Source organism: Gouania willdenowi, chromosome 19 (assembly GCF_900634775.1).
Source record: "Gouania willdenowi chromosome 19, fGouWil2.1, whole genome shotgun sequence".
NCBI lineage: Eukaryota > Metazoa > Chordata > Actinopteri > Blenniiformes > Gobiesocidae > Gouania > Gouania willdenowi.
Window position 1 is genome coordinate 14809429 of NC_041062.1, and position 27873 is coordinate 14837301.

Consider the following 27873-nt stretch of genomic DNA (forward strand, 5'->3'; position numbering starts at 1 on the left):
TTTACAGTTGAGTGCAAAAACCTACACATAGATATTAGTCATGGATGTTCATGGATTTATCCATGTCAAGGGATATAGGAATTATAGGTAATTGCTGGACTCACAAGACCGTCCAGCTCTGGAAGCTAATGGCAGAGCAAGGGAGCGACTCTTTGGTGCTTATTGACTATGCATGAGCATCTGGTCACGATGGATGCAGATCTGATTGCTGCGCTACTCTTAAGAGCGTGTCCCTGTATTTGCCCTTTGGTGAAATGAAAACGATACAGAAAGAATAGCAAAATTTCTCCAAAAAAAAAAAAAAAACAGAAGACAACTACATCAATATACAAAACAATAACAAAAATACACAAAATATACAACATTTTGAATCTTTACTGTATACAAAATGGTCATTTTTCTAAACACTGACATCTCCTGTCTATGGTTATTATCACAGTATTTATTGTTTAATAAAACATTGGATTGTGCAAGACACTTTATTTGATCTGAAAAGATGGTTTCCTGGGACATAAACGATAGCCTGCACTGACCAGTATCAGCTAACCTCATCAAAGGGAAATAACTCCAATCAATCACAGCAGACGTGTTCCCTGTTTATTGTTGGTTCTGACCAAATGGTCTGGTAAGGATTTCTGACCTGCCTCATAATAATAATAATAATTATTATTATTATTATTATTAATAATAATAATACATAAATTTTCTCTGGAAGTCTTACAATAAACTTCTCTTAAAGGTCTGGTAGAGAGGGGTTCGGTTAAAGCTGTAATGCTTCATCAATCCATAATATACACTAAGCTGTAATTTACATTGCAGTTCTTTCAGGCACTCCCTGGTTCAGTTGAATGAGTTTTACTTTAAAATGCTATTTGAAGCGTGAAATTGGCTCATGCTTACCAACATTAGGCTTTGTTTCCTGATTCTTCACAAATACAACAAGCATGTCTGCGTAGGAAGTGCAAATGAATGCCAATTAGACTAATCCACTTCAGTATACACAATTTAATAACCAAGGAGGGACAAAAGCAGAAATTTTCTTACATTAAGATCCATCATTTTACAGTATTATGTCAGGTTGAAGGATGAACTGTGTTTGGTTCTCCACCCAATCATTTATCTCCGTTCATTCTATCCTAAGCTGGACAGAGGTCATTATGAACTGTCAGGGAGTCACATAATCAAGATGTTCTTTGCATTATGAATAATTATTATTGTTATTACATAGCTGTGTATGAATGATCAGCTTGGTAGCCATGCATACAAAGTGAAAAAGTTAATGAGCTAAAGCTGCAGCCAGAGATGGGGAATTACAAAGTTTGTCATTTCTTTTCTTAGAGTTGAACACCATCCAATTATTACTTTAATGTTAAAGTTAACATTAAAGTTATGATTTGTTTTAGCCCAGAATCCCCTCCTCCTAATTATACCCTGGCTTTTCTGCATTTCTGCCCCTGACTTGTTCAACAGCATCATTTACCATCTGTGCCTGGATATGTAATCAATGACACATTGGAAATGTTATATAGTGGGGCCACACCAGAAGTCACAGAGAATGCTTGGTCTAATTTTGAGTGGCTCCGAAAGTAAATGCACAAAGTTACAGAAAAAATACAAAAAAAGAATAAAAATGAACACAGTGACTCCAAAAGACACTACAAAAACTACACGATAATTTACAAAAAATACACAATAATATACAAAAAATCCACAATAATATACAAAAAAACAAAATGACAACAAATAATACACAAAATGACAAAAAAAAAACCCAACAAAACTACAGAGAAACACACAAAAGTATAACATAAAATAAACAAATTGACAAAAATATGCAGGGGGGTTGACTCCAAAACTACAGAAGCATATACAAAACAACAACAGTACACAGAAATGACTTGTAACACAAAATGACTCTAAAACAAAAATACACAACCTTTAATATTTTCTATAGTATTGCTCAAAACGGTTATTATTCTGAATGCTGTCAAGAATGTTATTAATGTGGCCCTTGGATCAGACAATCACCGTTTTGTGGTCCCCACTGTAATAAAAGTTGTCCATCTCTTGTTTAATGCATTTTGGGTGAAAAAAAAAAATCCAATTTTGTTTTTACTTTACTCACTTTTGCTTTTCTTTCACTGGCATGGAAATCTCATACTTCAAAGTTGCAAAGGACGCACATTGACAGACACCACCAGAGGAAAAAAGCTAAAATCCTGGCAGTGACTATGGAAATGTCACTTCAATGACGTGAAGTGACATGTGAATCCGCAACACCTCAGATATGCTTCAAATGGCATGTTAACAAGTGCTTAGCTAACCAAATTGATGGCTTTGTCACAACGCAATCAAGGAACGCAAAATGTACATTTGAGTATCCAACAGCAATCAGCAATGTCAGAGTCAACTGCCTGAGACTGGTACTGAATAAAGTCATCCATCCATTCATCCATCTTCAGACCCAAATTAGGGTCGCGGGGGTCTGCCGGTGCCTATCTCTGGCTCACACTGGGCGCCAGGCGGGGGTACACCCTGGACAGGGCGCCAGTCCATCACAGGACATGAATAAAGTCACCTCCTTTGAAATGGATCAACTAAAATCAAAATGGTCATGACGATGTGTTAACATTGATACAAACGTTTTATCATTTCTTTAATCAATAAAAGCTGAAAAGCAAATTGCAATCAGTCTTTTGTTTTAAAATCATTTATTATTCAGCAGTAGCAATATGAAGAATTATCTTACAATAATGCTGACAATTATACACAAAGCCCCTGATGTCAGCCTCCCTGTATATCCTATAATAATTGTCATACTGTCAAAAGAATTCCAAAAAAAATATCCGTGATTGTTGCTTAGCCCGTGCGCAATAGTCCAATGCAAATATTGCATCAAGAGGTACAAAAAGTTCAAATTGTCCAGTTGTGCACATCCAAAATTAGCTTTTAAATAAACAGACATTAACAAACACAGGTGATAAATAAACACGGTGTATAAGCTAAACTGAACACGTGATTAATCATGTCTTAAACTCATGTTATAGTGTAGAATCTTATCCCTTAAATTTGCACTTCATCCTTGATTTCACATTGAGAGGTAGACAAAAGTAGATTTAGCATTTTTAGTAATAAATAACTGATTTTACTCGCTAACAGCCTGCATGACATTAGCGCCACGAGTGTTCCTAATAAATCGTATAACATGCACATGGTGGTGATATACTTGAATGTGTGCAAGGACAGTACAAGGACAAAACACGATATAAGGTGGCAAGTGTCTGCTTTTATAGGAAAATAATAAATAAATAAATAAATGAAAGCACACAGTTGCTTTGTTGTATAGCTTGGTAGCACTAGCAAATATGGCGAGGGTGCATGGATGCCGCGTTATTCTCCTCTAACACTTTTTGGCAGCTAGCTTCATCTCTCATTTGTCCTTCAATTCTACCTTTTCAATACTGACCATTAGACATTTTTAGTCAAACTACTACAAGTAAAAGCAGGAGCCCAAATGTGAAGTTTAGCCTAGAATCCAATAAAATACTTGTCCTACTTCCTTAGGGCAATAATCATGCATTATTGATCCCAATAAGGTAAATAAAACAACTGCAGTTAAAGATGCCCTCCTTAACTTTAGGTTGACTACACATTGTTAGCTTGTTAGCTTGACCCTTAATACATTTAAACATGTCCATTACTTCCTTCTTCAGTTGCTCCTTTTACTGTTTTATTTGTGAAAGGCTAAGAAGACCTATATAGACAAAGCTAAACAAGACGGTCATGTTTTTTAGAGGTGGTTTAGCTAGTCTTATATTATTCCTGCCGCTTTGGTGCTTCTTTAACAGCAAAACAACACAGTTTTTTTTTTTTTGATGTAGCTCTATGAGCAGGTAGCCATAAAAGAGATTGGTACAGAAGTGTTTGCAGTAAGTAGGGGGCACAGATGGTGATCTATAAACTGACTCACAGTATGAACGGATGGATGGCTTACTGATGCTGCCCTTGTAGTTTTTTGGCAATGGACAACGTTGTCGAGCAACTTAATGGAAACTCCTTGATAAATCCTGAAGGAAAAAAAAACACTTGGAAATGATCACAGTTGTCATTATTAATATAGGGTGAGCAGATTTTTCAAAGTCAAAACCGGGACAGTAATTAAACCAAAGAAGACGACAGATCTTCAAAAGACAAACTATTTGCATACGCTTTTATTTGTAATAAAAAAAAATGGTCACATAAATGACTTTTCTTTTTTTCTCCCTTTAAGATGAAATGTATATTATTGCATTGGCTGAACCAAATTTGAACTGGCCATCAGTATTAAAAAAAAAGCAACATTTTAAGTTAACATCAAATTGTTTTGAATAATAAAAAAAACTTTTTTTATTTACTTTTTGGCATGTTGAGAACACATGAGAGGAAGCGAATGAGTAATATTGTCAATGCCCGCCACCAATCAGCATCGAGTTGCAAAGGATTAGAAGACTTTTGAGCTTTTTAATTGGTTTATATTGCAAGCGCTACTATGGCAACTGTTGTGATTGACAGCTCACAGTCCACAGAGATCAAGTTTTGAAGCGAAATGTGCTTTCAGAGTCTTTTCTATCAGCGGCAACAGACCAGAGGTCCATTTAAAAGTGACAAATGGGACTGAGCTTGTGCAAAACCGGGACAAATGAATGGTTTGGGGGAAATCGACAAAGACACGGGACGCAAGTCTGAAAACCGGGACTGTCCCAGGTAAATCAAGACGTCTGTTCACCCTATATTAATAAGCAATGCCCAGCAAGCCTGATAGTTTTTAAAGTGTTTCAGAGTTCTTAAGATACTTCTTGTAATCACCGATCAGCATTCATTCTGCGAAGTTTTGCGGGCAGATTGTCCTCCGGTCGACTGCTTGCTGACGGTATCTGAAACAGTGATGGGGTCGGGGCAGACGGGATACAAATGGCCGCCGGCAGTCTGTGTTTCTCCAACTCGCTCTCCTCAGGATCTCCATCTAAGGACAACAACTGAACCTGCTCCTCAGGCTGTCCTTGCCGCACAACTGGAACCGAGCTGGACCTCAGCCTTTGAATGCTAAGTGGTAAGTCACCTGTGCTGGAAGCCTTACCACCAGGTAAGGAGGGGGCGGTCTTCAACGCCTTCCTGAAGTGCTCTTCCTTAGTCGAGCTCATGCGCTGGAGTTTGGAAGGCAAGCGGGAGATTTGGTCTTCCATGTGGTCTACGCAGTCGGCCGAGAGGAGCCTTTCTCTGCGGATGTTGCGAGCACCGTTCCCCAGCGGTGGGGACGAGGGAGTGAGTGCAACAGGTAAAGGGTTGGGCGAAGTCAGGGAGGACTCCTCCTCCTGCTCTTTGACACTGTAGGGGGGTGTAGGAACCTCAAAGGTGTTGTGGAACTGAGAGTAATCCACTCTGAAGAATCCTTCCTCCAGTGACATGACTGGGAGGAAACGATGGCCCCACAACACTTCGTCCTCAGTATAGGACGTCCTTGCCTGGCATGTCATACCTGAAAAAAAAAGACAAAGAACAGATTACCCTTCAACGGCAAAAAAAAAGAGACTTAAGACTTGTCTTGGTGAGGTTTTTGATTATGAAATGAAAAGTGCTTGAGGTGGGGATGGGGAAAGGAAGAACGGAGCTTATAACAATGCACTTCAAAACTACAACTGCTGTGTGCCAATGGCAAAATAACCCCCATCAAATGAGTACGAAGAATGGGAATAGTTACAAGCTACTGTTAACAGTGGGAACAAATTGCATTCAAGGAAAGAAAAGTGCGTGATCCATACCAGTAGTTTCAACGATGCCCTCTAAAATAACAACAATCTCAAACTGCTCGTTCATGAGCGAGCGCTGTGACAGATCGAAGAACGGGCTGTTGGTGTTGATCTCATGGCAGATGGTGAGAGGCGATACCAAGAAAAGCTGGTCTGCCCCCGTACCAAAGCCTACGTCCAGCTCGCACTGGTCCAAGGGCAGAAACTCTCCCTCTGGGGTCTGTCGAGACTAGAAACACAAAAGCAAAAACTGTAAAATACTTTGTTTCTATTTGTGAGTATTTACAAGGGTAATGAGCAGTGCAAACCAATTGTTAAAATATGTTTACATGATTAGATGGTATTTGCCTGATTGGTCTTTTCTTTAAAAATGTCTGACAAAAGATTTTTTTATTTTGTTTTTTTTTCCATGATTAAAAAATATGAACCGATAGAACGAGGTGAAGAGATTTTCACACACAATCCAACTGGAGAACACATGGTGCACCATGCTCTAAATTAAGAGATTAAGACATTTTTTTTAATCTAATCAAGTTGAAAAGGTCATACCCAGAGTAGGTGTTTTCACAGTTATTGTCAAATAAAAGCTTGGTTATTTGTACTGAAAAACTCCTTTTTGTTCCCCCTTTCCTAAAATACTGTATTGTATCCTTAACTCGATGAATCATCCCACCCCCATGTTTTACATAAAAGAGCTGTTTTCTTCATTAGAATCTGTCTGCTGAGCTAAAAAGGTACATTGATGTCAATGAGTGGCAGATCAAGAGCAGAGTGGGCAGGGACCGTCCTCAAAGTGCAACACTGAAAGGAAATTTCTAAAAAAAAAAACAACATCCATCCATCCATCCATTTTCAGACCCACTTGTTCCTGTTTTTCAGGGTCGTGGGGGTCTGCCGGTGCCTATCTCTGGCTCCCACTGGGCACCAGGCGGGGGTACACCCTGGACAGGGCGCCAGTCTATCGCAGAACAGCAACATTACTGTCCTTTATGATGTTGCTCTGGAAATCGTGTGAAATGTTATATTCAGCTGAATAGGAATGAATGCTTTGGAGGAATGTTCAACAATATGTATTTATAAAGTATCATCAGTACTGTCATTAATTAGCAATAACCTGTTTAGAAAAATACTCTAGTTACATGAAAACCACAGACAGACAGTCTTTACTATGTCTCTCTCCAACTACTACAGCAAAAATATTAAGAACAAAAATTTCTCTGATTTACGCTGCGCTGCCCAAAAAATACAGTCTTCTGATTGTTGTTGGTTGTACTAATTCTTGGCTCTAGTTTGTTGCCAGGCAACCATCAGTGACTTGATGAAGTTCTTAGCTACTGGCTCAGACGTCATTTTCCCCACTCAGTGACCTTGTCCTCGAACTACAGTCCAGAAATCATTTACCGGTACTATCAATGCCAAATTACTTCTAAATTCAAAATACTGCAGATCTTGTGTGGGTCACTGATGAGGACTTGTGGCCACTTTCCAAGGCCTTTTAAATTCAGATCTTTTCCATACATCCCAAGGGACCTCAGTGGCCATTTTCCAGGGCCCTACTGTTCCCGTAAGAATTTATCTTCTTTTTTTTTTTTCTTCTTATTCTTTAACTGCCACTTTACTTGGATTTTTGGGCCCTTCACTGGGGTGCAATATCATTAAATTTGGCAGGACGGTATAGTTTGGTGACAGAGTTAATGTCTTTTTTTGATGCAATGTCAGGACTCATTAGCACCACCTAGAGTTTGTAACTTTTCACTGGTTTGAACTAGCAAAAAACCAGTGAAAAAGAATCCTTTATTAAGTAGTGATTTACACAATAGGCCAATCAACTCCACACTATGAGGCTTCAAACTCAGAATAAGAAAGAATAAGTAGACATAATGTGTGGGGTTATACTGCCAATTTGAAGCGTTTTATTTTGCCTGCAAATTAAATAAATGTCATTCTTTATATAGCATTAACTTACATGCAGAGTCATCTCCATGGCCCTTTGAGCAAAGACCTGCTTGATCCACAGATGGCAAACAGACTGTCATTTGTATTCACAGTGACACTGTGGACAGAAGGGTGTGACATTTCACAGGAAGACGTCTGTGCCCACAGATCCCTGGCTCGCCTTCCAGAGTGAATGTGTCACCCATCGGGTGATGGACACTCCGTGAATGTGCAGACAGGAAGCCTATGTTAGAAATCAACAATCACTAGGTCTGAAACCTAGGCATTGTTTTTTACAAAATCCCAATGGACAAAAATCCTAGTCTCATGTATAGGTATAAAAAAAAAAAAAGAATGATATTTAATGACAATCATGGGTTATTGATTCGGCATTTGGTGCATTTAGTCCATTAGAAAAGTGGTCTGAACCTGATTTTTTTCATTTTATTTTACTAATGCAGTGCCCGTAGGAAGTATGTATTGCTATAGAAAAGCAGAAGGTTAAGTAGCTTTCTTATGGATGGCCAAATGAGGTTGTGTTTGAAGGTGGGACATCAGGGACATTTATGTTTGTTGTGAAATATGTAGAGTGATAACTATTGTGTTTTCATATAATTAAATAAATAAATTGGGTAAAAGCAATGCACCAGCATGAAGTTATGTCTGGAGAAACACTTTGAAACACTCACATTTGCATGGGAGCTTTAATTCCTCTTTAATTCAAAATAAAAATTAATTCCTCTTTAAACTGACCTTGTAAACACTTAATTCCTGATGTAAATTGAACTCTGAATGACGCACACACACGCACACACAAACTACCACTAACAATGTTTTATTTTCTACTCTTCGGTTTAAACAAACCTGTTAAATCTATTTAGTGTGGGCTTCAATGCAATACCTAAACTTATGAATTGAAAACCAGTGGTACTTCAGCAACAGGTTCCTTGACACTAGGCTTTACACCGATCTGATTGGCTATATCGGATCGGCCGATATTGTGCATTTTATGCAATTAATGTGATCGACTGTAATGTCTTAATTTGCTGACCCAATTAATGACGTCATTGTCGTGACGAAACGTTCTGTAGATTCTCCCATTGCATTGTTTTATCGTCTCATTTACACCGAATAGTTGTTGGCTTTACGTGACACGGCTTTATTTCACTCACATTTGTGCACAAAGGTGAAAACTTCTGAGCAAAAATGTCGATTGGTTGGAGCGGAGCGGCTGAGCGCTGGACCTCTTCCCCAGTCTACAGGCTCTGAAAGCGGGGACAGTGTCTGTTGTTAGTGTGTGCGTGCGTGTTTCTTTTGTTTATTCAGGCCCAGCATGTTAAAAGTGAGTCCTAAAGCAGATTGATTCCTCTTATTTACTTTCGCTTTCATAGCGGACACTTCTGTTCGTTTCAGGTCGATGGTAGACACAGAAGCGTGTGTGTGTATGCGCCCCACCCCCGCTTTACACGCTCAAATTTTATCGTACTGCATCTAAAATCACCAATATAAGATGATAATCTGATAACAATTTCCGCTACAGCACTTCTATCCTATGGTACACACTCCACCAAAGTAACCTACTGTTGTTGACTATTGTTCTCTTGTTTGACTATCATCACTTGATCAAGCCTTTTCTCACATAAATAATATAACTATGTATGATTCGTACTGATGTTGTATCGGATGAATATCGGTATTGGCTGATACACAAGGCTGCAATATCGGTCTATATCGGAAGTGAAAAAGTTGTATCAAGACATCCCTAACTAAAAACGGCATACAGCTTATAATCGATCTGCTTCGTTCACACACGCTCCCTCACTCCACACAGTGGTCGAGCGACTAGGGCATTCAATCAATCAATCAATCAATCTTTTATTTGTATAGCGCCAAATCATAACCAATGGTATCTCAAGACACTTTACAGTAGAGCAGTCTTAAGGACGGACTCTTCATTTTATGGATACACACATATGCATATATACGTATATACACATACATATGTATCCCACACCCAACATGAATTCATCATGGCGGCAAGGAAAACCTTCTGTTAAGTAGCAGGAACCTTGTGTGGATCCCATTCCTATGATGAACAGCCATCCACGTTATGCTGTGTTGGGTGTGTGCAGAGGAAAGGGTGGAGACAGAGCCGCTGAGACTCTGTAACTCCACACTGAGGATCCCACGGACCTGCAAGACAAAAGCCAGAAGCAGTACAGGAGCAAACACACAAGGGAAGAAGCAGACATAGAGGGAGTGTTTGAGAGAGGAATGGGACCCTCTCCGGTCCCTCTCTAGCCTAAATGACCTCTCTCTTAATGCCCTCTCCAACCTCTCTCCAAACCGAGCATGCCAGACCCCCCCACCGGCAGTCTATGCCTATTGCATCTTAACTATGAGCTATGAGCTGGTTCCTAACTAAAAGCTTTACCAAAGAGGAATGTTTTGAGCCTAACCTTAAAGGTAGAGAGGGTGTCTGCCCCCCGAACCGTAGTTGGTAGATGGTTCCAGAGAAGTGGGGCCTGATAACTGAAAGCTCTTCCTCCTATACTACTTCTAGAGATGAATGGAACAACGAGTAGTCCAGCATTTTGAGAGCGTAGTGTTCTGGGGGGATTGTATGGCACTACAAGCTCCTTCAGATAGACTGGTGCCTGTCCATTTAGGGCTTTATAAGTGAGAAGAAGAATCTTGAATTCTATTCTATATTTTATGGGAAGCCAATGCAGAGAGGCTAATACAGGAGTAATGTGATCTCTTCTCCTAGTTTTAGTCAGTACACGTGCTGCAGCATTTTGAACCAGCTGAAGTGTCTTAAGCGACTTGCTCGGGCAGCCTGCTAAAAGAGAATTACAATAATCCAGTCTAGAGGTAACAAAAGCATGGACTAGCTTTTCGGCGTCGCCCTGAGACAGGATAGATCTGATTTTAGCAATGTTACGGAGATGAAAGAAGGCAGTTCTTGAAGTTTGTTTTATGTGAGAGTTGAAGGATAAATCCTGATCAAATAGAACCCCAAGGTTTCTATGAGTAATGAGTAATGCCATCTAGGGCAGTTAGGCTAGCATAGGTTTCTCTAAGGTGCCGTGGGCCCAGTACAATGACCTCAGTCTTGTCTGAGTTAAGAAGAAGAAAATTTTGGTCTATCCAGGCCCTAATGTCCTTTAGACATGCCTCAAGTTTAGATAGCTGATTTGTCTCACCTGGCTTTATTGATACATACAGTTGGGTATCATCAGCGTAGCAGTGAAAGTTAACAGAGTATTTTCTCATAACATTACCAAGGGGATCATATAGATACAGAAGAGGATTGGACCTAGCACAGAGCCCTGAGGAACCCCGTAGCTTACTTTAGTGTACACAGAAGACTTATTATTCATGTGTACAAACTGGTACCTATCAGATAGGTAGGACTTAAACCAGTTTAGGGCAGTCCCTGTGATTCCAAGTAATTTCTCTAATCTCTCTAGTAGAATATAGTGATCTATAGTGTCAAAAGCTGCACTAAGATCTAATAAAACCAGCACTGAGAGTCGTCCTTCATCTGAAGCCCAGAGTAGATCATTAGTTACTTTAACTAAAGCAGTCTCTGTGCTGTGTTGAGCTCTAAAACCTGACTGGAAGTCCTCGAACAGGTTGTTGTTTTGAAGAAATTCACAGAGCTGAGCCGCCACAACTTTCTCAAGAATCTTTGAAATAAAAGGAAGATTAGATATAGGCCTGTAGTTTGCTAAAGTGCTGGAATCAAGAGTAGGTTTTTTGAGAAGGGGTTTGATTACAGCTACTTTAAAGGACTGTGGCACGTAGCCTATTGATAGGGATATATTTATTGTCTCCAACAAAGATGGGCAGACCAGGGGAATAACTTCTTTAAACAGCTTAGTTGGGATTGGATCTGAAAGGCAGGTCGATGGTTTGGAGGATGAAATAATAGAGTTAAGTTCCTGAAGTCCTATATGTGTGAAACAGTTTAGGTTAGGCCTATTTACATTTAATGGTACAGCAGGCCCAGGTGAAGGCAGGGAGTGGCTAATTTTCATTCATGCAGTTAAAGGGCCACACACCCACACTCTGGCAACAAATGTTATGTTCATGTCCTGCATGGAAATTCTTCCACTCTTCCATGAATCTCTACCTAAAAAAAACAACTTGAATTCATATGATCGGATCGGTGACCATTTTTTTTTAACTCACTGATCGGTGATCGGCTCAAAAATGCTGAGCGCGTAAAGCCTACTTGACACCCCCCCCCCCACCCCCCCTTCACTGTCGGATTGACTTTCTGATTTGGGCTCAGAGTCATCTGTGAGGATTTGTTTCTCTAACAAACGAGTGACCACACCCTGTTTAAGTGCATCATCCCCACTTTCTGTTTTCACTGTGATGCCGAACTGGCGAGCAATTTGCAATAAGTCATTTTTGCATGAGTTGAGTGCTTCCCCAGTTGGATTTTCAATAAATGATTCCAATGAGAACTCCATGCTTTGTGCAGAAAACAAATGATACAAACGTCCATCCATCCATCAATTTTCAGTCCATCAAACACTAACGGCGTTGACTCTCTGGTGCCACACACACAGCTGACCAAGGGAACTGCAACAACATAGCCTCTCATCGAGAGCAGTCAGCAGAAGGAGAACATCACAGGTGCACCAAATAGCTCCTGATTATCTGTGACCTAGATCCTCAGAAAACGGCACACCATGACCTTTAAGAATCTGTCCATAACACGTAATATTAGCATAGTCATTAGAGATATTTCAAATTAAGATGCCAGATTGTTAGACACTGATATTGACGGTTCATTTTGGGTTATGATGAGTGAAGTGTTGGTTTGAATAGGATGTAAACATTGAATGGTCTCTGACCGTTTGAATTTGTTTATCTTGGTTCGTCCTAACTTTGCAACAACAAAAAAAACACAAAAAACAGCAGAAAGACCCCTGCAATGTCAGTGTCTGTGAAAACATTGTGTTTTAGCTCAGAGAAAAAAGAAACCAAAACAAATCCACCCACACAAGTTTAAAAACCCAGTTTCTGAATGTGCGTTGAATAACGATTTGCAGAATAAATTTGGTGGGGATGTATATTGACTTTGCAAGACTAGTGTGTGTTTTGCATGTTCCCATCCAAGCGTGCTTAGCTGTTGTTTTCATTAGTGTCTAATGGAGTGACAGTGTCTCTACGTGTCAGCAGAGTAATTAACTAAAGATATGATCAGGTGCCTATAGAAGATCAACTGTCTCCGTTCAGTCTGATCATCATTTGACTGATAGGACCATGTAATGACCTTCAGTCACAGTTATCTCATTAAAACTACACAGTTGTTTATTTCTATTGTCTTACATACAACAGTGAATAAATAGTACTGATTTTGCTCAAGATGAATATAGCAGCTTCCTATATCTTGACATATGACTTCACACAAAGGTAAAAACATTGATGCAATGATCTTTTAATACCTTGAATGAATATTTACAGTAAGTCCTCCAATTTTCCATTTAAAAATTTCCCATAATCCGTTTCAGGGTTTATGCTTTACCACGTTATACATTTCCGTTTCATCATCTTTCCCTCTTTTACTGTCTATTAAACTTCTCAAAACTGTGCCAGACATGCTAAATAGTATTAATGGAGTCAACTACTGTTATTAATTTGACTTTTTGTGTGCTTTTAAATTATTTATGAAAACACCATCGTTACAATTACGTCGCAAGAGCAACATTAGCCACAATGCTAGACCCTTAGCCACCCACTGAATGAGCAAAATACCATGAAAATACCATAGAAATAGCATGATCTCCCAAAAGATTATTTTTGAAACCTTTAAGTCGCGCTAATTGTTAGACTTTTTGCATAAAATCCTGCATTTCTGTGTCATGTTGGGGCCAAATTTTAATATATAAACAACTATTAATTTGGTAAATTAATTTATCTTTAGAAAATACATTAAAAGTGTAGAAATGTAAATGTAAACAAAGAGCTAGCAAGCAAGGTATGGATTATTTAACACTGGTAATTCATTCTCAATTCCATCATATACTGTATTATATTCACTCTGCCACCAGATTATAATACCTTACGTGTTCATAATTAATAAAAATATGGCTATCATTGGTTAAAAATAAAACTATGACATTATGAGTTTATGTCCTCTATAAAACCTTGAGAATTTAGTATCTGTTTTGCATTTTTCTGCATAAATTTCTGAAACGACTTCAGCCATGCCAACAAAACAAGTAAGAAGCTTACTTTTACCTAAGCTAATAATGAATATTTTTTCTTTATAACAAATTTAAATATGATATAGCTCAGACATTATTATGTAGGGATTAGTCAAAGTTTATACATTAACATTATTTTTGTGCAATGAGTATTGGTAATACATTGTGACATGTTTTAATGAGTGTGAGGAGGCGCACGCCCCCCCAGTGACTGACAATCCTTTCCTTTTCTTCCTTTTTCCACCCTAAACCCCCAACCCTCACCTTCCCCTTCCCACCAACAACCCCCACCCCCGCCCACGTGCTATGTTCTCAAGTTTTTGTTCAGACTGTGTTTTGTTTTTTGGTCCATGAGGAGGTTTTTACCCAGTTTTACACTGTCCTCCCCAATAGGGAACTCAGTTTAAAACCTGCCTTTTCCCCTCTTCTCTCCTACTGTTGTACTCCCACTTTTCATCTAAATACGGGGCGCTGCCCTTGTGGCGACCCACAGATCACCCACCCTTGTCCACCCTTGTACTCTCATGTCATTTTGTCTTTTCATGTTTTCTTGGACGGGACTGAACTGAAACTGAATTGCCACTCAGGGATAAATAAAGTTTCTGAGACTTTTTAAAAGGAAGTTTTCAATAATTTTTTTTTGGTCCATTTTCCGTGATGATGAAAAATCAGAGCCCCTAAATAGGTGGAGCGTGTTTACCAGCAATTGTTTTTGAAGCTCCATCATAGTAGAGTGCAATGTTCCCATGGCATTTATACATAAGCTGTAACTAAATCCTCAGAGAGATTGTGCAGCCAGGTGCACCATTTGTCTGCGTGGTGCATGGAAGCCAACAAGATTGGAAACCAATTTCCTGGGGAGTCCTATTTAAGACATTATGAAGGTGAAGCGGCTCATTTGGAGATACTGCTTTTGGCATTATTCACAAGCATCGCTGCTAAATTATACCCTCGAAAAGAAAAGCAGGCACCTGTTTATTCTAACAAGGTAAAAGCCTAGTGCGTTCTCTTAGTGTTGCTAAACAGTCGGAGCCACCAGGGGTAAAAGTAATGGTAATCGGAAAGAGTCCTGATATGAAGATAGTGCTTCATTTACCAAGCCACCTGAGATTGAGTTTGAGTGAAAGCTGGCCTTTTCCCTGGTGACTCACTTCCTCTTAAACGACAGTGAGTGTATATATGCAAAGGCAGCATTAGAGAGCAATGTACGCAACATTAGAGAGTGTCATTGTTTGTTTGTGTCTGTATTAAAGATGTGCAACAAAAAAGACTAAGTCGGACTACAAGTACTCATATTACTGTAATTCAGTTGCTTTTATGGGTACTTGTTCTTTTTTTTAAGTATATTTCTAAATCAGTATTTTTACTTGCACTTAAGTACATTTCAAAAGAAGTAAAGTAATTTGTTACATCTCTACACCTAACCGTTACTAAGTAAATTATTATTAGTAAATTATTATTTCTTCAACGGACATTGCAAAACTACAAAAAATGAACAATCAAATGCATCCCATCATAGCCGACCACCATATTAAATGTAACACACCACGGCAAAATAACATTGAACGGAGGTTATTTTCTCAGTTTTAGAGTTCATAAACTCAAGTCTGAGAATTTTTTTTTCTTTTTTTAAACAGAATTCATTGGTGTTATTTTGTACATTTTCACAAACCTTTTCTTTTATACAGATGCCTTTGTGCAAAATAAATGAAGTTCCAATTGTTCAAGATTTCATCTTTATACTATGAGATGTTTACTGTATGCAATGAAACTGTGGCAAGATTTATTACCAAAATAAACGTAGTGGTTGAGAGTAACTAATTACTTTTACTATTTAATTGAGCAACTTTTTACTTATACTTGAGTATTATATGTATACTTCTTCTTGAGTAGGATATATCAGTACTCTTTACACCTCTGCTCCATAGGCAGAGTTTGACAATCATACCAGGGAGCAAAAACAAAAATGGAACTAAATTCATAGACCGTCTCGAGATTCGCGCCAACCACTATGTGTGTAACATATACAATAATGCAAAAAATGATTAGTAACATAATTGATCATGTTGACTCCAAAAATTTGCATCAACGTGTCATTTAATGTTGTGAATTCATGATAAAGTCAAGCCGGCGGCTGCTTTTTGCTCCATTTTTGCTGCAGTACCATACATGAACTGCTGGGTGCAGTGAAGAATCCCGCAACAGAAGAAGAACCAACCTAAAGTCTAAAATGTTTGGGGCCATTTCACTGAAAACTTATCCTACACCCCTGAGGCAGAACTAACATCTGTGACATGAAACTAACAGTAATACTGCAGCAGAAAATGATTTTTATTTTTTATTTTTTTTCAATGAATTTGAGAAAAGTGTAATGAAAACTTTTGGCCACTGCCCCCACGGAAACTCCGCGTATGCTCTGCTCTACAAGCAAATTGAATTTATCATGTTTAGATATTGGATTTATTGAAAAGGTAGAGTATGTCCAGGAATGCATATACAGCTGGTAATATTTGGTGTTATTGGTCTATTCTGCTTGTCCTTCAGAGTTAGTCTGTGGATGATGTGGCGAGTCACGCCGACATGTTGTCTGTCTCTCAGAGCGTCGCAGTCTTGCACACCTGCCTGTCTAACAGCTGCGAGCCTGTATCCCTTGTGTCCTGCTGAGGACCAACACAATGACGAGTTGTCACACTCCCTCCCACACTCTGTATTCATCTTCATCTGTTTACTACTCTGCAGCGTTTTACCGCGCAGGTCATTTTAGGTTAGCTTTAGCTAAGGTAAACAGACCATACCTGAATGCATTATTGAAAACTAAACGCACTTTCCTGTTAAAGAACATTCCACCCGTGCATGGGGTCACTCCACCTCTGCATCCTCTTGGTTTATTAATGAGTGCCGCATTAATATTGATGGATAAACTCAAGGCCATTATTCTCTTTTCCTTAGTTAATATGCATAATGGATATAATGTGCATTACTGTAAGAGACTTTTGCTTAATAATTGCTGTAGAAAAAAGATGGGTTGGAGATTCCACTCCCTATTTATTGGAAACATCCTCATTTGTTTTGTTTTTTTTTTTTCAAATCTCTACATTAAAATAATTTAAATCCCACAGAATCTGTTTACTTTTATAGTTTAGCTGCAATGTGAAAAGGATTTTTACCCAGGGGGCCTTAATGTTGGCGGGGGGGGGGGGCGGTGGTCACTAATGGGAGGAGAAAAAACTACAAAGTAATTTTCCATGACTTTCATTTAAATAATCACTTCAGACTCTATAAAGTTACAAGAAGTAATATGGTCAGTTAGTTGTTATTCTTAAATCTGGTATTTATTTAAAGGCCTAATCTTATATTTAGTCTGCGCATTGCACAACAAAACACAACATCTAAAGCATTTACGGCAAAGTATGTGCACCGTTGTTTTGTGTTCATTTTAAATTAAAGTGAAATTATTACAAATGCGCTCTAAGCAAACAAATTTGGGTAAGAATTTGAAACCGTCGCTTTTCATTACCATTGTAATGGTGAAAAACGTAAATGTATCCCCTTTAGTAATCTTGTCAATTTGCTACAACAGTCACTCACAAAGGTACGAACATAAAAGAACAAATGAAGCGTAACAAATACTGAGCAGCAGGCAAACAAACTAAATTAAATATCAAGCTATAGAAAGGCAGCCGGGATCAAGGAAACTACAAAGAAACTTAAATAGTACAAGTGAAAGAAAAACAATGAATAAAGTGCTGTTGAAAACCCATGCAGACATCTGAACTAAACAAACTCAAAAGCAGATAAACATTGAATGTAATAAACAAAAAAAATACTGTTACATACACAGTAATAATTTTTCTAATATTTTACATTAATTTCGTACAAGGCAAGGCAAGGCAAATGTATTTGTATAGCACATTTCATACGCAAAGCAACTCAATGTGCTTTACGTGATCAAATAGTGCAAAAGAAAACATTTAACTGCTTAAAATCAATAACGACATGAAGTCGGCAACAAAAAAACAACAACAAAAAAATGAGTTATAATTATGTTTAAATTATATTTCTGACACTAGGCCTAAACTTTTTATGTGTGAGAGTTAACTGTTGAGAAAATATGTAAAATACAGCAAGACTTCATCTCCACTGACAAAATCCATAAGCCTTGTTGGCAGGTAAAGCAGATTTCTCAGCCAAGAAATGCTCCCAGAGCCACATCGAGTTATTACAACATAAACACATGAGTGTAGAGTTGTATATACATAGCTGCACATATGATAGGAAACAAACAAAATACATATTTGTGTCCAGTATCAAATTTTCTACTGACTGTCCAATGAAATTCACACTGTTGTTATATTTGTGCCGCATGTTTAGTGTTTAAATTAACCGCTTTGTGACCTACATTTTAACAGAGAGGATTTTCCAACATGGACATATGAAACTTTTCTACTCCTGCCTTCTGCAGTGTTATGTAAACCCAGAGGAGCTTAAATACTGCATTAAAAAAACACGCTACACAGCAATTAATCATTGCACAGAGCAGGAACTTTGCTCACTCTTGAAAATCCAATGTATCCAGGTCTTGCAAGCATTTACAGCCCATGCCTACCCCCCCCCCCCCCCCCCCCCACCTGTCTGTACTGTAATTGATTGCCACTACCATGTCACAGTGCATTTACACTGCTCCGTCATTTGGATGTAGTGCGGCACGCCTCGTTTCTCCATTATGCTTTGTGGGCAGCCTGTCGCCGCACAGTGACCTTGAGCTGGGACGGTACCTGAACACCACACTAGTAGTGGTGGTATTGTTTTCACACTGCAGGTGTAGTACAACAGGGTGATCCATTTAGTCCATTTAGTCCCCTGCACACACCACACCACAGTGCGGAGCAGTGCAGTCACACTCTGCAATGACGTCCCACTGTGGGATGGAAGACAACAGTGCCGCACTGCTTAAGTGCCGACTCACACTCTCGCACCATGACGTGGAATATTTCGAGTTTAGTTTTCTTTTTTGGCGATATAGAAAATTACAGTATCACCTATATCGATATATATCAGGGTTCTGGTCAATTACAGTTTTCAGTTAAAATTGCATTTCAATTACATTACAATACCATTTTTTTCCCAATTACTTCTAAATTACAATTATTTTTTAAACTCAGAAAGCCAATTACAATTATGTTCTCAATTACTAAAGTTCAGTAATCACAATTACTGAGCCTTTAATTAATAACCTAATAAAAGTTGAGCTTCCTCTTGTGTTAGCTTTCTGTTAGCATCTCTTATGATAACGGGTCCTAAATCAGCTGTAAAATACACTAAAACTAAAAATCAATCATCTAATTTATTTCCTATCTATTGGTTACCTTGTTAGGCTTCCTAATCAATGAAAATATAGGTTTTAATATTTTTGGTGTGTGCGTCTGAGCCTTTTTTGTGTCAGTATAGGCCTCAATTTCATTTAAAAATGTGGGAAAGCTTGATATGAAACATACTAATAATTATTAACGACGTGTGTAGAATTGTACATAGAATTATAGCATTTCCATGGCAATTACATTTATAATTACGCCATAATTGTAATTAAATATAATTTTTTTAATAGCTTATTTTTTTTCATTAAAATACTCATTTCAAACAATGGGAAATGGAACTGAACGTGATTTTGGATGATGGTACTTGGGGTGTACATGTTTGCTCTGGTTGTCATAAGGGGGTGGGGTGTCTGTCTGGAAGACTCACTCACACGTGCTGTCACATTGTGCAATTTTTTTTTCCTCCTTTCTTTTGCGTATTTTTCGATATTTTTCTTTCTGAGTTGTTTTGTGTATTTTTCGGTATGTATATGTTGTTCTCTGATTTTTCTTGTCCCATTGTGTGTTTTTTCTCTTTTTGTCCGCTTTCGCGTAATTCTTTTTCATTTTGTTCTGTTGTTCTTTTATGTATTTTTGTCACACTGTGCACTTTTTCCTCCTTTTGTGTACTTTATTTGTGTTGTTCTTTTGTGTATTTCTCATTTCATTTGTGTTTTTGTAGTAATTTTGTGTATTTTTTTTGTTGTCATTTTGTGCATTTACTTTTGGGCTCGCTAGTTACTCATGTTTGTGATACACGCACGAGTTGTTTTTTTTTTTAACCGATCTTAAAGCACTGTTGTGTTGTTTTAGCCTGTGTGGCATTTTGCATCAGCAAATTGAATTGTCTTTCTGGTAAGACTTTATCCATACAATAGGATAAGGATGTAATATAATAGTGCCTAGTAAAATATCCTTATCATATTATATCCTTAATAGGATAAGGATATTTGTTTTACTTGGTTGTGTACAGATATATTTAAAGTTCAATAAAAGTTAGGAGTTCTATTAGTGTATTTAATTTAATTTTTAATATATATTTATATCATATGAGTGTTTCATAATCAATGTATATCGGCTTTCAAAATCGGCTCTAGGTATCGACCTTTTAAAATCCCATAACCTCTATTGTATATCGCCATTTTGAGAAAAGATATCGAAATCGGGAATTTTGGTCCATATTGCCCAGCTCTACTTGATATATTCAAGGAGTAAAACTACTCAAGTTCAAGACATGCTTTATTTATCTACCATGCTAAGCAAATTATTAGCTTGTCTTAAATTTGTGTCCTTGCATGTGCACAATGATTGCATTTCTCTAAAGAACAAAAAATCCATTTCTTTATTGGCAGAAATCCCAGATTCAGATGATTATCAGAATGATATTACGTTATCCCTGAAAGAAAAGTAATGAATAAGCATGCATTAGGCTGTTCCCAGTGTTTCCACATTGGCTTCCTAGCTTCCATTCATCTATGGTACCCATTTTCCTGTTGAGCACAGCCAGGAAAATTCCATTTCGGAGCCAACGCACAGACTCACAATCAGTCAGGAGTTCAACCTCACAGCCAATTTGGAAATTGGGAAGACAACATTTTAACAGCTAGGAAATAAAAGTGTGTGACTATGGGATATGCACTAAAAACCACCAGTTAGCTTAAAATAACAATATAATACTGTGAGAGAACAATGATGCCTCCTGACATTCAAATATAATGCAATAAAAGTGTTTTTTTTAACCAAAAGCTGAAATGATCCATCAGTCATCATCATTTAAAGGTATGATACTGAGTTACTTCTGCAAGGTCTCTATTATATGGCCTGCAGCTATAGTGTACTGTAATGGATGAGTTTTAAATCAGACCTGTTGTATTAAATATAAATAGCGATAATTACAACAATTTTGCACCTCATTTACTATCAAACTAGTTGGACCAAATTAATTGAATTTTATTTCATTTGGTAACACTAAATTAGTTACTTTTTTCTTTTTAGTAAATAAATTAGATTAAAACAATTGATTTTTTTTTTCCTCAAATCAATGTTTTGCTTTAGTCAAATTTAAAATGAAGACAAATCAACTTTTTTCAACTTGAATTTTCCATTTTTCCAACTTAATAATTAATAGTTCGTATTAACCCAAAAGTAAAATATGGCTCCTTTCTGACATGATACTTTCTTCTTCTTCTTCTTTCCTTGAGGCTGCAACACCGAGCAGCAGTTAGTAAAAAAAAAACCTTTGCTCAAGGGCCCATAGCAATGGGGCACGGTAGGTTTCGAACTAGCGACCCTCACCCCATTTACAAATCCGCTTCCGTCCCAATTTGGCCACCACTCTGCATGTTTCCAACCTGACGCTTTGTTTTTATAAAAACACTTTTTGTACTATCCTTAAAAAGGAAATTTGAGCTTGCTTTGTAACTAAAATCATCATGTTAAGTTGTCAGAAAATATGAAAATATGATTATTTTTTTTCCGGAGATTTTTTTTTTTAAAGAAATTCTAGAGAATGCAAAGACATCATGGTGTCAGACACACACCATCATGCAGATTCACTCACATGAGAACAGATTGTAGACTGTCTTTACTAAACGGAAATCTGAATAAAACACTCTCAGAACTTTGACTTTCTTCAACAACTTTTGAAATACATTTTTTTTAGCACGTAGGCATACTTATTCTGCAGATTAATCTCCAAGCAATACTGTATATCCTGTAGCTGTATGTATTAAAGCGAGAGAATTACGAGAATGATTCAAAGCAACTACTACAGTGTGTGAAACTGTCTGAATCCAAGTACTTGGAAATTGATGATACTGCATATTTTGATGATAGTTTATCCATGCTGCTTAGCTTATTGAGAGTAATCAAAAAGCAATATTTCTCTTTAGCTTTTAATGAGGAAACGAGGGCACAGTGAAATGAGAATTGTCCAAATGAGAGCCGAGACAAAGATACAATGTTGTGTGTTTAATCTTTGTGTGCGCGGTGGCGCTTTTATTAAACTGTCAAACGCTATTACAGTTTTGTCGTGTATGTATTTCGAGTAACAATCTGCATGAATGCAAAACAAGGTGTTCAGTGTAACCATGGTGCGCTTAGGGAAATATGGCAGCAACAAACCGGAAAAGTAAACTGTCGCTCGAGATCACAACTCCACTCTGCAGCAGACAAACACACAGCTCACTCTCGCTATCACAACAAAGCAAGCCTTGTCTTTTTTTGACATCTACCAGAAATCACGGAGCTAAAGGAAACAGATGCAGAACTTGAAAGAAAACAAGTTTTGACAAAGGTGACCAAAGACATAAGAATAATAACGTATGGACAAGCTTTGTTTGTCTGTTATAACGGGGTCAAAAAAAAAAAAAAGCATGAAGTGTTTGTTTATCATACTCAACAGCTTGTTCAGACAAACTGTAGATCTATTAAAAGTAGAAAGTGTCTATTTGTACGTGTGCCGTACAGACAATCCCCGGTGCTATCGGTACGGTTACCGAAGTACAAGTATGGAGCGTCTTAGGGTTGGGGTTAGGTTATAACCCTATATCACAACCATTTTTAGGGTTAGGGTAAGGTTTAGGCTTAGTCATGTGACCTAAACTGGCCAAATGGGGCACTGCGTACGGATAGAATGTCGGTATATTGATACGGCAACCATACGGATAGCAGCTGCCATAAAAGTAGAGGGCAGCAGCATTACAGTATATTGTTACAGGAGTAAAAGGTGAGGTTACATTCTGTTTCTTAATAACTTGTGTGACAAAAGAGGATGTAGCCTGTCTGATGGCTGAGGTATTTTTAACAAACTGGCCACATTTACATGGGAGATTTAATTCCTGTTTAATTCAGAATAAAACTTAAATCCTCTTTAAACAGACCTTGTAAACACTTAATTCCTAATGCTAATTTAATTCCAAATTAAACTTAAATCCAAAATAGGTGGCTGGTTTATTCCCATTTTAATTCCGAATTAAATAATTCCTCTATCTTTCAAACACTTATTTACGCTTTAAGTTTATTCCGGTCATTCTGCGCATGCGCGACTTGAAGCGACGACGCACTGGTGATGACGACATAGTCCAGGATGGCCGCCCGGACTAGAGCCGAGACTATTTATTCATAAGAGCCTTAAAAGTGCGTGGACGGAAGCATAAACATGCAGAGATTCACACGGACACACAGACTTATTACGCACACACAGACCCCGGCAAACGGAACAGCTTCATAGGGGCATGAAGCGCCAGAGCTTCGCTAGTGATGAGTGGATCATTTTATAAAGTTTACTGTAGAGTGGAGGTAGAGCAACTGTTGCATTAACCGCTGGCTTTGATTGACCAAAGTACAGACTTCTATTTCTCTTCTCTATCTCTCTCCTGCTCCGCGGATCAAAGTGAAACCGCGTGTCATTGCTGGTTTTTGTAGGAGGGGTGGAGCCAACAGTTGATGTAGAAACCACCAAAACGTCACAAACCATCATCTCAGCCAATAGAATAATTCAATTTGGGTTTCAACCCATAGAGGGCAGTCACCTTTACATTTTTACAACAAAATATGACATGGTTATAAGTTATATCGCTTCAATGTTCAAGATAATAGTGGGATGTGCTTGGGTGTAAGAATAAACAAACCCTTTTGGAGTTTCTCTACTTCCTGCTGTGTTTGATATGTTAAATATGATTTTTTTAAAAACGAATTTATTGATAATATATGAAATACGAACATCGATATACACAGGATATGTACTGTACACATGAACACAAATTCTTATAATACCAAAATATGATGCAAGACAATAAAGCAAAACTGCTAAATTAAAATAAAGAACTTTAGTAAGTAACACTGTCAACATATACTGTATATATATAGGGACTATAAACTGTAAAGCCACTGATAAATAAGGAATGGCAAACTTTTCCAAACTGTATTTCCGGAATATAATAAAGTTGCACAAATCGGGAAAAACAATGAACAAGTGACTTTTCCCAGTGTTGTAATTTGTACTCATTACTGCTGATTCAAAAGTGGCAGCTTATGAAGCAGAAAGCACAGAACAGACATTAACGGAAAATTGAATACATCAGTTAAATATTAGACCAGTGTCGATTAATCTGTGATCGCTAAAATCAGCCGATGAATCATTCGGGCTCTAAAATACAACTTGCACTTTAATGCGTTATAATGAAGACATAGTACATTTGAAAAATCTTCTACTGAGGATCATGTTTCCCTTTGGAGTTGTTAGGTGACATACCCAAACATTATGTTTTTCAAACTCTTACACAAGTTTGGTTATTATTTTCTAAAAAGACCTTGTGGGTATTAATTTGAGAAAAAAAGCTGTCAAAGGAATAACAACTAAAAAATAATTTTCTAGTGGAAAAACGTCCTTTAAAACCTTCCTATTTTGAAGTCCACTCAGGAGGGTTTATGACACACACCATTTTCTTCTTCTTTCATCACTCCCGCCAACAGCAGCCTTTGATTTCTTTCACCTTCAGGGTTTTAACCATGCACTCTCCACAAAAAAAACCTCACACTCCCTAAGATTAGAAATATGTTTTGTCTTAAGGAAAGAGTGGCTTCAGCAATCACAGTAACTGCATGTAATGAAAAGGCTAGAAAGTGGTTCAATTGATCTTTTAGTCAATAAAGCGACGTTTCCCACCTACATTCCCCCAGGGAATCATTCATCTCATAGTGGACAGCTGAAACAGACTCTAAACTTAGATATACAACCCAGTGATGGGCGTTCTGCTGACTGGGTGATGGTGGGACTGTTTGTGATGACCCAGTCTGAAAGTAACACACTCAGCAGCTGACGTACGGGGGGGTGGGAGCTTTGGGGGGGGGGGACTCCGGACTGCTATGAATTAAAGGCTTCAGGATGGACACAGTGTGTTGTGATCCATTCTGGAGATGATCGGAACGTCAACGCGGGTCGATTCGATTTATATTGTGATTCCCATTTGTTAATATTGCGATTCAATATATAGTAACATTTATTACAATTTTTTTATTTTCTTACTTTACTTGAAGAAACATTATATGAGTCAGTTTCAGTCACTGACATTTATTTCAAAATAAACCACATGTTAACTTAGACCACATAAGCAGACAGACATGTTAAAAAAAAAAAAACAACATTTATATAGATCTTAATTTTAAAAATAACAATTCGAGAGAGAAATATAGATTTTCAATATGGTCACATAATAAATTGCAATGTATGGTCAATCGATATTTTTTCTCACCCCTACAGGGTACAATGAACTAATTCAAATTAAAGTCAATTAAATAAAGACCTTTTTCTACTATAATATAACTGTAAGCGCTGAGATGCTTTAAAGTTTAAAGGAAGTGCCCTAACACAGTTAGATTTTATTTTTTTTTAGATAAGCCATCTCATAACTAAAAATAAATAATTACATGACATTTTCTATGATGTATATAAATTGTAAATGTTTTAATAATTGATAATAAATTATTAGTTTTGTGACAAATTAAGCAGTGATTTTAGGGCTTTTAGATCTCTGTAAACATTCATATATTTCATAAGTACGAAATATTTGTCATCATTGCACAGTTTACATTAGATTTATCTGTTTTAATAGGGACACGCCCCCTTTGGGATATATGTAGGGCAGACTTTTACAGTAGGGGCCACAGTGTGATTCTCTGATCCGAGGGCCACATTATCAACATTTACATCAGCATTTAGAATAATGACCAATCTGAGCATTAACACAGGACAGAACAAAGGGTTTGTGTTTTTATTATCATTTTGTTAATTTTATCTAATTTTGTATGCATTTGTTATTGCTTTGTGTTGTGATATTTTTCTTGTTTTTTTTGTTTTGTTTTTTTTTTTTTTGAGGTTTTTGGGGGGTCATTTTGTGTTTTTCGAGTCATTTTGTGTAAAATTGTTGTTTTGTATATTTGCCTCATTTTTTGTGCATTTTTAGCCCCTTGGTTCCTTTTATTTTGTCTATAATCTGTATTAATGTGAAAGGTGCATTTTTGTTTGTATCTGTACTTGTTCAATCATTTAAAATACATAAATAAATACATTTTCTTTTCTTTTTTTTTTAAACTTACGTCGTTCTTTCCCCAGTGTCAGATGCAAAAATCAGTTACATATCTTACAGAACACATGACTGTGTCCCATCCTCCTCTTTGGGAAGGTCATGCATGTACTATATGTATTAGAATGAGTTTATATGAGTTTTGCGTTCCGCTGCCTTACCTTAATGAGTTTACACCTGATCTGAGCGGACACCATGTGGCTGTTCCGCAGGTTTCCGACTCGGAACATGAGGCACAACTTTCCATCCCGTTGGGAAATCACCGCGTCCTGGCTGAACATCAGCGTCTCTGCGCGTTTCTTGGGCTGTGACATCTTGATGAACATACACCCGATGAGGAACGCGTCCACTATGGAGCCCAGCAGCGACTGGAAGAGGAAGAGGATGATGCCCTCCGGACACTTCTCCGTGATGTAGCGGTGACCGTAGCCGATGGTCGCCTCGGTCTCGATGAAGAACAGGAACGCGGATGGAAAGTTGTAGACGTTGGCGACGCACGGGGTGTAGGACGAGTCGTGTCCGCTGTGGCTCAGGTCTCCTCTGATGAAGGCGATCACCCACCACATGGAAGCCATAACCAGCCATGCCACGGTGTAGGTGAGGATGAAGATGAGAAGGTTCCACCGCCACTTGAGATCCACCAGCGTGGTGAACAGGTCTGAGATGTACCTGCTGGTCTCTCCTCCAAGATTACCGTGCTGCACGTTACAGCGTCCGTTCTTCTCCACGAACCTCTGCCTCTTTCTCTTCACCGGCGCAGAGAAAGTCATGCTCCGGTTGGTGTTCACCACCTGGTAGTCCTCACCAAATTTCCTCCTGAGGGCCGACATCGTGTCAATCACAGGTTTGCTGAGGAAAAACAGTCGATATCTTATGCGCCCAAGTTACAAGATGCTGCGCGTTTCCAAGAGCGCACTGGAACTTTCAGCGCGATCCACGCATGTTTACGCACTGATGCGCCTCTGCTGTGAATGAAGTCTGCGGAGATTCTGCGCAGTGCATGATTCCAAGTCAAACGAGTCCAACTTTTGTCTCACAAATCATCCAGAGGTTGTCTGATGGATCCAGTGTTGCGCCCCAGTGCCCTCTGCATGGACCAGAGAGACTGGGATGTGACTTCACACATGGAGACTGGAGAGGAACTGCAGCACTGGAGGCCAAAATCACTATCCAGTGGGGGGGTGGATGAGCTGATGTGAGCATTGAGATTGGGACACACACACACACACACACACACACACACACACACACACACACACACACACACACACACACACACACACACACACACACACACACACACACTGCCTCTACATGATCTATCCGGCCTGTACCAAATCAAGTTGAAGCATCACCAATAATCCAAGTGAAAACAATAAAATAAACGATTTGTTCAATATTCAATAGTGGATTATTAGTGTGGATTATATTGATATTGATGTAAAACTGTTCAACTCTCCATCTCCTTTGTGCTACCAATCAGTGA

The 27873-nt window shown here is 38.2% G+C and overlaps 1 protein-coding gene across 1 annotated transcript; it reads right to left on the reverse strand.

Moving 5' to 3' along the window:
• Positions 1–2747: 2747 nt before the first annotated feature.
• On the reverse strand, positions 2748–27584 carry LOC114481775 (G protein-activated inward rectifier potassium channel 1-like). The gene is made up of 3 exons (XM_028476814.1): positions 26549–27584; positions 5799–6015; positions 2748–5515 (listed from the first exon to the last, which is right to left on the reverse strand). The coding sequence occupies exons 1-3, from the start codon at positions 27215–27217 to the stop codon at positions 4842–4844; spliced, it is 1560 nt and encodes a 519-aa protein (XP_028332615.1). The 5' UTR covers positions 27218–27584; the 3' UTR covers positions 2748–4841.
• Between the last annotated feature and the right edge of the window lie 289 nt (positions 27585–27873).